The following is a 12,119-nucleotide window of genomic DNA, read 5'->3' as shown; positions in this document are numbered from 1 at the left end:
CTTACTTCTGATTTTCTCAGATCATAGAGAGAATAAAAACTGAACTACACAAAGATTCCTTATACATGAGATAATCGAAAACTAAGAATAATTTAAAAAATTAAATGTTAAACCATGTTACATGTCCAGACATAATTTAAAAAATAAGTAGAAAAAAAATTTTAACAAACTAAAGAATTTGAAACTGATATAAGTGTACTCTTGGCCTCTCAGGAAGTCAGCAAAAGAATTACGTTTGATATCCTTCACAAATCAACTAGGTCAAAATCAGAGAGCATTTAAAAGGCTGCGCAAAATACAGTTGACACATCATAATCTTTTAATGGCACAAATTCCCATTAGCATCAACTGCTGCATAAATAATGTTCATTATAGTGATTAGAAATGTTAATTTCTGAGAGCAATCATAATTTCCTTTAATCTTCTATGGCAGTGTTTTTAAAACTGCAGGTTATGACCCATTAGTGGGTCATGAAATCAATTTAGTGGGATATAATCAGCATTAAAAGAGAATAGATTAGAATAGAAAATATCCAATTTCATTGCATTTAGTAAATGTAAATACTATTTTATGTACTTTAATTTCAGTTTTCTAAATATATATGTGTAACTACTTGGTTATAATATAAAATGCATTTCATATGGTCTGCCACACACAGAACAGTTAGAAAACAACTATTACATGCTAGAACAAATAAATTCTAAGACTGATATGAAGGTGAAGCGCAATTGTCTCACAAATTGATGAAAGAGAAAAAATGTTTTCAATAGAAGCTATTATGTAGCACTGACATATATACACGACCAAATGTAAAATGGATGGCTAGTGGCAAGCTGCTGCACAGCACAGGGAGATCAACCCGATGCTTGGGCTGGGATAGGGAGGGTGGGAAGGAGGCTCAAGAGGGAGGGGATATGGGGATATATGTACAAATATAGCTGATTCACTTTGTTGTACAGCAGAAACTAACACAACATTGTAAAGCAATTATACTCCAATAAAGATCTGAAAAAAATATAGAAGATATTATGATGGCCAATATATTTTAATTGATAATTGGGCCATTTCTCCATTTGCTATGAGTTTTGGTTCAAGGTGATAAATGTGGTGTACCACTTTTTATTATCAAAAGATAGGCATGCCGTGGTGGTATATGTAAGTGAGAGCTACAGGGTCAGGCTGTCTGTACCACTTCCTGGCCAGCTCATCTTGGGTATATTACTTAATTGCTCTGTGCCTCGATATCCTTATCTATAAAAGTGGGTCTTGTAAAAACTGGTCATCAAACTGCTATAAAGATTAAATATAGTCATACATAAAATGCATCTAACACAGTGTCTGGCACTCAGAAAGTCCTCAATAAGTGTTAGTTACCAACTATATTATTTTTTCTTATTTTTATGTATGAATAGCAAATATCAGAGAATTAGTTGCCTTAGACTTTTAATTTTGTCTCTGATAGATGGAGAATGCAGCCCTGAAAGATGCTTGTGGTTCAACCCATGCATGGTCCCTTAATTCTTCTGCATGTATGTATTTTTTGGTTCATTAGAATGAAATGCTTTAGAGCAGAGGTTCTCAACTTGGGACACGTGATACACTTCATGTGATTGTGAACTTCCAAAATGTGACCAGGATCTTGAATGAATGTGCATATATACCTTTGGGGAATGAATGGAGGGGATTGACAGTTTCTAGTATCAAACAGTTACATGTGATACAACGAAGAGCTAGACATACTTTGGATCTAAGTCCAGGCTTATTAATTAGCATAGTAACCTTAAGCAAGTTACTTAATTTCTTGTAGCTGCACTTACTCTATCTGTAAACTGGGGATTAAAAATAGCTCTAATGTGATGTGGTTGTTGCAGTAATTTACAGTATTTGTAAAAAGCTTAGCACTTAGCATAGTGGCTGCCACATAATGGGTACTCAAGAAACTATGAATAGTGGAATAAGGGTAGGTAGAGGAAATTAGATTATAATGGCTGCTATTCTGAGTTTAAAATTAGGGATGCTAAGTCTACCACTGGATCGTCTGAGTAATCCATTCATTCCTTCATTTACATTCAACAAAAATTGATTAAATGCTACTGTTTGTTAGAGATTGTGCTAAGAAGGCAGTAATAGACAAGACGTATTCTCCGCCCTCACAGAGCTTATAGTCTAATGGAGACTTACAAACAGGCAGTGATCAGCCATGGGATAAACGCTACAGCAGGCAGAAGCTGTGGGGCTTAGGGGTGATGTGAGAGACAGCTCTAACCCAGGACCACAGCCAACAAGGTCTGTGGTTCTGTTTTGTCTTACAGTCTCAGTTTTCACTTCAGTGCTGAACAGAGGCAATGTCCTCTTGTTTATTTTAATAGTGAAAATTATTAGTCAAATGTAATATACCTATTAAGGGACATCAAGGGCAGAATCTGATCTGCAGAGCCTGGAGGAAAATGGTCTTCTCTTGGATATAACTCCAAGGATAAGGACATGTAGTAAGGCCTCTTTATGATACTGGGACTAGAAAACAGGACAAATGCCCACCTTATAAAGGAAAATCATACAACCCAGGGCATTTCTATCTTACCTGAACTTCTAGGAAGCTTAAATTTAATGCTCAATTATAACAAACACAGTAGCCTAATTTTTTTGGTTTACTTCTTTCTCCCTTCCTCTCAATGGTTTTGATTTCATTTTTAATATATTATAATATCTATGTATCTATGTATCCATGTATCTATCTATCTATCTATCTATCTATCTATCTATCTATCTATCTATCATCTATCTATCCCTGTCTTGAAAGTAGACAGGATAATAATTATTAAATAATCTTAGTAACTTAGTTTCTTACACATTACATTAGCCTTTTATTTCATATATTTTTATGGTTCAATGGACACGACTGAATTGTAGTACATTTAAACTTTATGAAATTGAGTCGCACCGTAACAGGTGTATTATGGGGGAATTTAGTAACATTAAGAGTGTCTTATAAGAGAGACCCTTATGTTATCAATAATTGGATGTGTCACGGTATCATTTGGGATTGGATCCACTATTAGGAGACATAAGGTTGCTGTATTAATCCATTTAAATTATTTCTGCACTCTCTGGACATAGAAACTCTTTACCTTTAAGCAAAGCTGTCAGGATGGCTAAATCAATGTCCTGGTGTCCTTCTGATCCCATCCGAAATACCGTAATCTGCAATTTGAGACAAGGTGACAATTAGCAATGCAATTTTTCCCTCAAGAGAAATTAAATCAATGAAACCACATTTGAACACAGATATCTATAAGGTAGATTCTTAACCACAGGGAAAGCACACATGGCACGAATTCAGTTAGAGGGCTCTGTAATTCATTAAGAGGGAGATGCCTCAGTAGCCTCCAAACAGAAACCAGCTTAGAGAATTCACTGACAGAATTACAATCTCTGAAACCAGAGACCAAGGAAAATGTTCCCTTTTATCATTTCAGTTTTAGAATTAAAACTTGCCAGATTTGCAAAAATGTGTAAGCCATAATTTAAACTAGAAGTTGAGAAATTAAGTGTTTAAAAATAGCTGGTTAGTATGCCCTTCAGTCGGGGGCCCTACTGTGAATGCACGTGTGTGCCGGTGTGTGTTCTTGTGTATATGCATATGTGTGCAATATAGTCATCACTACACTCTCTCCTCAGCAACAGTTATTCAAGGGTAATACTGTGATGCCTCTAGATTCTTCAGTCCTCTCAATAAATGTAAACCTTCTTGAGAATGACTTGGCAGTATCCAAGTTGTAAATATGAAAAAGCAGACAATAAAATGATATTTTTCTTTTTAATTCTGGGAAGAAAAGTGTTCTCTGGGAATGAATGATGGGGAAGAGAGTACAGAGGTAGCAGTGAAGGGTTAATACATGTTAGATTAATATGAAGTCCCCAAATCATGCTTAACAATAATGAAGGGTTTTTTCCAAGTCAGAGGGAAGCTACTTAAGGAAGCCAACAGGTTATTTGAATATCTACATTGGTCGAATTACTATTGTACTCAATTGCTCTAGACTTCAAGTTTCTTTATCTGTAAAATGGGAAAACATTAGGGCTTGCCTATTTCTAACTACATACAAAGTAAACTTTATAGGATTTGCTAACGTACAATTCTAAGTTTCGCCACCATGATGAAGAGAACAGGCACCTAGAATCACAGACTTAAACTATGAGTCACCTTAGAAATGCTCTAGTCCATTACACAGAGACAGAGTAATTTGCTTATGGTCAGCATCAAGTTAGAAAGACAACTGTGACTGGAACTCAATAGCTCTCCCCTTTTTGTCTTGTGCCTTAAACACTGGCAAGAAGTGGGGAAAGGAACAAGATCATTCTAGCACCTGACTAGTGAGCTGCTTAACCCTTTGTATCTGTTTATGTCCTTGGGTCAGAGCCTGGGGTGACTGTATGGCAGAAATTACAAGTTGAAATGCCTCATAGGCCTTTAAACTAAAAAAACATAAAAGATATATAGAGAGCCAGACAAAATCCATCCATGTGCTGTGTTTGGCTTACAGGCCATAGTGGTGATCTCTGGTAGGGTGGAAGTGTGCCCCCCACCAGCTCCATTAGATTTGTGCTGAAATCTTCTTCTGCACAAGCACAGCTTTGGCCAAAGTGCCATCAGGATGTTCTCTCAAAAGTTCTTGATGCCCAAACAGAATCCACTTGGGAGATGAGAGACAGTTCTTCTCTGTTCTGAACTCAAATAGGAATGCCTGTATTGGGAAGAAAACTGGCGGTCCGCTGGAGAAAGGACCAAAGGGCAGAAGTGGAATTTTGGCTAAATCTTCAACTGTTTAAGCCACGGTTGGCTAAGGTCTGAAAGGTATTATCACGTGCTGAGCTGATAGCAAGCTTCGGACTATCAGGATAACATCTCTCATTGTTTTAGAAGAATTCAGAAATTAGGCATCAAACGGAATTTCTTAAACAACTGACCTACTTGTTCTGCAGATGCCTAAATTTTACTGCCTAATTAATAGATCCCATTTTAGATGCAAATTCTTCTGAGGGAGCAAATAGATAAATTAAATTTACCCTGAAATATAAGATTATCAGGCTTTCCTAGGAATAGCTTTGAGGAGAGGAAAGGGAGGTTTATAGTGTGGAGTTGCTAAAGGATTTCCGGGTGGGGTGGTGGAGACACGGATTTTTTTTTTTTAATTAATTAATTAATTTATTTATTTATTGGCAGCGTTGGGTCTTCGTTGCTGCACACAGGCTTTCTCTAGTTGCGGTGAGCAGGGGCTACGCTTCATTGTGATGCATGGGGTCCTCAATTTGGTGGCTTCTCTTGTTGTGGAGCACAGGCTCTAGGTGCGTGGGCTTCAGCAGTTGCAGCACATGGGCTCAATAGTTGTGGCACACGAGCTTAGTTGTTCCGTGACATGTGGAATCTTCCCAGATCAGGGATTGAACGTGTGTCCCCTACACTGGCAGGCAGATTCGTAACCACTGCACCACCTAGGAAATCCTGAGACATGGATATATGTGCTGTTGTTTGTCAAGGAGCCTGAAATGGCATTGTACTCTGGGGCTTTGCAGATTTTCTGGAAAACTGGTGTGGAGGGAATGGCTGTCCACCTGTCCATGCCCCCATCCTGGTGTGTTTAGATTGAAGAACCTAAGGACCCTAGGAAGAGGGAAAGGAAGCACCAAAGGGAGGCTGGAGGAGCCAAAGGTGAAATTTATTTCATAATTTTCCCTTGAGTTGGCCTGAGATAGTATGTCTCCACTACTCTAAATTTTTTAATTTGAAATTAAAATTTAAAAAAATATATATCAATTACTCAATTTATATGTCTTTCTCAGAAAAAAAGAAAAGTCAAAGAAGACAACCAGAGTTGTTTTCTCCTACCACCCCTGGTGTTGTCAAAAATGCAGAAAATCAGGTATTCTTATTCTTGGTGAAGATGTGAATTGAAATAGTAGTTTTGGAGTATGATAGATTGATATAAAATTCCTTGGTTTTTATGCATTATTCTTTAACAGCAATTAGCAAATTATTATTTGCTAATATTTTATGTATAATCTTTTCAACTATGTAAGTGAGGTTGGCACATGTCACCATTCTTGCCTGGTTTTGGTATTAGAGTTGTACTAACTTTGTAGTATGAGTTGGGAATCTTTTAAATTTACATATGCCCCAGAACAGTTATCATAACGAAGGAATTCTCCTTTGGGCAGGTTTAGTAGGATTAAGTATTTTTAGGGATAGATCACTGATCATCTATAAATTTTTCAACAGTTATTAATCAGTTTAGATTTTCTGCCTCTCCGGGATTCAATTTCATATATTTTCCTATATAATCAAATATTTCATCTAGATTTTCAAATTTATTTGTATACAGTTGTACAGAGAATTCTCTTATTACTTTAAAAATCTCCTTTATATATAGAATTATATGGCAGTTTTTTCACTCTTCTTCACTTGATCAAAAACATTGTCACATCAAAGAATCAGGTTTTCATTTTACTGATCAATATTATTATATAAAATTTGAAGTTACTGTTCTCTGCTCATTCATTTCTTCTGCTTTTGCTTCCTTAGCTGCTCTTTTCCTAGAAGTTGACTTCTTGGTCAATTTATTTTCATTCTTTCTTATTTCTACCAAATACATTTAAGATTATCTATCTCACATGTTTTCATATGCATTATGTAATTTTCATTCACTTTTAAACATATGCAATTTATTTTCTCTTACTTAAAATTGCTTTTAATATGAGTGTATATGTACATATATATTGCTAACATTTTGTAAATGTACTATTTTGTTTGAAAAAAGTGTTTATTCTCTATTTGCTGGGTACAGAGTTTAATATTATATATAGATTACATGCTAATTTTTTATTCAAATACTCTACATATTTACTTGTTTCTTATTTCTGAGAGGCATGTTAAAAATCTCTTACTATGATTATACATATTACAATTATTCCTTGAAAGTTAACGATCTTTGCTTTGTATGTTTTGAAGCTTGTTATAAATGTATAAAAGGTTTTGACAATCTGTTCTTGGTAGATTGAACTTTTAATCAGCATATAATATCTCCTTTTCCTATTTAATGCTGTTGCTTTGTATTATATTTTGTTTTATATTAATACTGTAATTGTCACACATACACGTATGGGGGATTAGGATTTGTCTGGTATATTATTCCATCTGGTTATTTGTCACTTTTCTGTGGTCATTTTGTTTCAGATGTGCATCTTGTAAACAGCAAGTCTATATGTTTTTTCTAAAACTCAAATAGGGACTTCCCTGGTGGCTCAGTGGCTAAGAATCTGCCTGCCAATACAGGGGACACATTCCTGGTCCAGGAAGATCCCAAATGCCACGGAACAACTAAGCCTGTGTGCCACATCCATTGAGCCTGTGCTCTAGAGCCCGTGAGCCTGTGAGCCACAACTACTGAGCCCAGGAGTCACAATTACTGAAGCCTGCGTGCCTAGAGCCCATGCTCCACAACAAGAGCAGCTACCACACTGAGAAGCCCATGCACTGCAATGAAGAGTAGCCCCTGCTCTCTACAACTAGAGAAAGCCCAAGCACAGCAACAAAGACCCAACCCAGCCAATAAATAAATAAATAAATAAACAAATAAATAAATAAAACTCAAATAGAATCTTTCTCTCAAAGGCAGAAAAGAATTCAGCTACATTTAACACGATTACTGATTTTTTGGTCTTATTTCTTCCACCTTACTTTAAGTTTTCTATTTTCTAGATCTTATCATTTCCCTTCTACACCTTTCTTTTCCTTTAAAAATATCAAATATTTGCATAGATAATACATGCACATGGCAAAAAAAAAATCCCAAGAGTATAAAGAGATACGTGGTAAAAATTAAGTATATCACTTCTGTCTTCAGTTTTCTAGCACCCCTTGACAAAAGCAACCAGTATTATTAGCTGCAGAGATGTTCTACACATATGTGGACAGAAATGCACGTGCCTCCCTTTCACACAAGTGGTGGCAATCTTTTCACACTACTTTATACTTCGCTTTTTTTCACTTGACAATTGGTCCTGGAGACCGTTCCATTCAGCCAGGAAGAGATGTGCACCATTAACTGTTTAGTGCCAGATGTTTCACTATGTGCATATGTTTCTATTAAGGAGCATATGGGTTGTTCCAACCTTCTGTCATTATTAACACCACTGCAGGGGATACCCTTGTATGCACATGGCAGAGTATATCTGTAGGATAAAGTTTGTGGATATGGAATTTCTTGGCTCAGTTAATCTGAGAGAAGCTCTTTAATTCACTACTCTGATTCTGCTCCCAGGTCTTTCCTATTTCCTACCTTTATTTTGATCCTGTAGGGTAACTGAAATAACTTTTAACTTCATAGTATATATTTCTTCCTATAATTTTTTGGAAACTCTAGTTTCTATACCTGTTATTAATATTCCAGAAATTACTCAAAATTTCTTGTCTCATAATATCGTACCCTTTTTCATCTCCCTCCATGCTGAGCTCTGATAGGGATTTAAGAAATACATTTTTTTTTGTCATTTTGCTTTTTTTTTTTTTTGGTCATTTGAAGGGTAGGAAGGGAGATAGGCATGTGTAATTCTATCAAATCTTGCTGATGAAAAAATTTTTAATTAGGTGGAAGTTATTAATCGAATTATTTATAGGTGATTTAGTAGATAAAGCCTGATTTTCCTTATACGATTGGTATTTTCAATATGCATCCTAAAAGTAATTTGACGTGGTTGGTTATTCTGTCAAAACACTATGGAATACAAAGAGATTAAAGTGTTCTTCAAGATTCAAAACAACAAATACCAAATATTTTTGTTAAAGAAAAACACAACCTTCCCCCCAATTCAGTTTGACATTTTATGTCTTGCTTGTGGACAAATTGCCTTAACTTGGATGGAATTCTGATTCTTACACGAAGGAAAGCTCAATCTTTCAAAATGAGATGATTTCCCTGTTCTCTGCCCCTCCATCCTGTCTGCCAACCAGCTTCTCTGCTTATGTTCTTGCTGTGATTTTGCACCCCTTCAAGGTCAGGAATCAGGGCATCACATTTGTCACCCTCACCCCCTGCATACAAGTGATTCATTGAACACATTTTTATTGAGACACTCTGCACCAGGCACTGCTTAGGTGCTGGGAATAGAGCAGTGAACAAAACTGACAAACAATTCCTGCCTTCACGGAGCCTACTTCTAGTGCATTCTAGTGAGGAGAAACAGAGGGAATTAAGTAAATATATGGCATGTCATATATATTTTTGGAAAATGATCTACAGCAGTGCTTCTCACTATTAACTTCCTTCTCTGTCCCCACTGTTACAGCCATTGCTCAGCCTGTAGTATATTAACTATTGTAATAGTTTCTTTATTGGTCTTTTATTGGTCTTTCTGTTCTATTCCCCATGCAGCTCTTCAAGCAATTTTCCTGGTTATATAGCCCTTCTTATTAAGAACTTTTAGTGGCCTCAATTGTTTATGGTACAAAGCTAAAAATTCTTAGCAGGGTATTCAAGGAATGCTAATATTCCACTCCTGGCTATTTCTTTAGTCTTAGCTCTTGCTGACAGCATCTTTATTGCCATGTCCTTGCTGTCACTCCCACCACAATAGCCACAACCCAACCCCACACACCCGATGCTCCAGTTGTGTGTAACAATTTACTCCTTTCAGGGTCCCTGATGTTGTTTCTAGCCTCTTAGCCTTTGTTCATTGAGTTCCCTCTTTTTGAAATGCCCTTCCTTCTACGTGGTGAGCAAACTACAAGACTTTCATTGACATGTACCACTGAAGAAGCCCTTCTATGTAACTAGGATCGGAACCCTCACTTCTCTCCATGCCCTTATTACACTCAGTAAGGCTATCTAGCATACCACTTTAACCTTTCATTGTCCTTATTTCCACATGTCTCTTTGTTTTAAAGAGAGGTCCATTTGCAGGCAGGACTGCTAGTCCTTGCTCAGTAAATATTTAAGTGGATAAATTACTACCAAATGGTTGTGTTCAGGAAACTGGCTTGGAGAAACCCAAAAGTAAAAATTAGTGGCACATTCTATACACAAGTGGCAACAGCTAAAGTGAATGGGCCTGTCAGGCTACAGACCAAGAGTATATTTCAAGTGTTAAGAGTCAATTTTAACACAAGAGTCTACAGGACAATATATTACTGCTAAGCACTTAGTCAAATATTATGTGATAGAAGCTGGGCTGCCTGAGTTTTAGAAATTATTGAGGCTTAGTATTAATATGACATTTTTGAGATATAGGTGCCACCAATTAACCCAAAAGTATGTTTCACCAGTGTTTGAAACTTTGGTGCCATGTGGATTAAACCATAGTCTAGAAAAAGACTATTCTCAAAGCAAGAATATATTACAAAAACAATGAAAAAAACCCCAGAAATATGGAAATGATTTGGGAAGAGTAATTTTATGTTTGAAGATGGTTTCGTTCACTTTCTAGCAGCAAACAAGTATATTCACCACCTAAATAACAAAATAGAGTATATGTGGCTGAATTAATCATCGACTTCCCACTTCTAAAACCCAGCAGGTGCTATAGTTGAATAAAATGAAGGTACAGAAAAATATATTGGGAAAATTAAACTGACTCCCTTTCAAGGTGTCAGTTAATTAGCTTAATTTGTGATTTATATTTATGTCACAGTAAGCGATAAAGCTATGAAAGTAGACATGGAGATTGAGGCTGGTTTTTGAAAATCAAAATAACTGTGATATTAAACTGAGGGACATCTATAAGCTGCAAAGATGCTTTGGTTCAATCTATCAAAAATAGAAAGGAACATTCCACAATCATTTCATGCTGTGTTAGATATGGAAGAGATGATATCTGAGTTTAACAAATGGTTTGTAATGTGACTGAGAATTTTAGAGAAATACCATAGCTACACAATAGATAATCAGCAGAGTTCCTATGATTTTTTAGGAATTTAGCAAATTCCAGCAATAATAATGTTAACCAATAGATTTAAGGACATTAAACATGCTACACCTGGAAATTCCTTAAAAGAAACATCTCTAAAATATTTCCTCTTTACTCATTAAATTTCTTAATAAAGTCTGGAGATATGTTTCGCGAGGATAGAAGCAGGGAGAGAGAGAGAATCAGACTCATAAGTAATTCAATCATCACAATGCAAAGACTTTTAAAAACCATTAGATTAACAGAATATTTCCCTGATGAATTATTAATGTTCCAGATAATTTGAAATAATTGAGTGGTTAACAGAAAATGCAAAAATCCATACTCATCAAGATATAGAATGATCCAAAACCCCTGATAGGGATCTAAACAGGAATCCTGGTTGGTAATAAAAGGGCTTTGAGCAGATACTGGCTTCAGTTTTCACTCTGGCACAAGCAAAGGTCACTTGGTCCAGGGAAGAGAACAAGGCAGCTTGACAAATGGCATACTATGCACCTAAAGCACATTCCTATTTGATTTCCAACATTTCAGAAAATGAACTCCCTTTGGGTGACAAAATTCTTAAAGTTAACAATTTGCCAAAGGTACTGGCTTCTAGTAAGAAACAGGCTGGTTTATATGGAGGAAAGGAGAAAATCAGAGGAAATTCAAACACATCTAGAAATGAGCAAACCAAAGATCCGTGGAAACTGATATTCAAAATTTTTGCCAGAAAATTAACATCAAATAAGTTCAGTTATTTGTTACCAAGTTCCATATAAACTATATATTGACCTCCCATGTAATATATATTTTTAATAAATTTATTTATTTATTTATCAGCTGTGGTGGGTCTTTGCTGCTGTGCGTGTACTTTCTCTAGTTGTGGTGACCAGGGGCTACTCTCCATTGCAGTGCGCCATGTAATACTTTTAATAAGATTCAGAGTTTGATAATGAAGTGGGTGAATAAAAAGTGATGCTATAGAGATAAAAACTGGATGAAATTAATAGAATTCTAATGCATTCTACTTTAAAAAGACTGTCACGTATGAATTTACACATTAGATAAAATAAGTGATTATTTGACTTTTCAAAAGGATATTTTATTATACAATGGATTCTCAGGTTTATTTTAAAGGTGTCTTCCTTTTATCCCTAAAGCACAATTCAATGTC

General features: G+C 35.9%; 1 protein-coding gene across 14 annotated transcripts in view; it reads right to left on the bottom strand.

Moving 5' to 3' along the window:
- Nucleotides 1-12,119, bottom strand: part of TRPM3 (transient receptor potential cation channel subfamily M member 3) — an 827,818-nt gene that overhangs the window by 121,841 nt on the left and 693,858 nt on the right. For all 14 annotated transcript variants that reach the window (XM_057720878.1, XM_057720880.1, XM_057720881.1 and 11 more), the window contains one exon: nucleotides 3,130-3,202. In XM_057720878.1, coding sequence (XP_057576861.1) covers nucleotides 3,130-3,202 — 73 coding nt within the window. The remainder of the gene's footprint in view (nucleotides 1-3,129; nucleotides 3,203-12,119) is intronic.

Source organism: Hippopotamus amphibius, chromosome 2, assembly GCF_030028045.1.
Source record: "Hippopotamus amphibius kiboko isolate mHipAmp2 chromosome 2, mHipAmp2.hap2, whole genome shotgun sequence".
Taxonomy (NCBI): domain Eukaryota; kingdom Metazoa; phylum Chordata; class Mammalia; order Artiodactyla; family Hippopotamidae; genus Hippopotamus; species Hippopotamus amphibius.
Note: the sequence above shows the minus strand (reverse complement) of the source record. Positions and strands in the feature narration are given on the sequence as shown.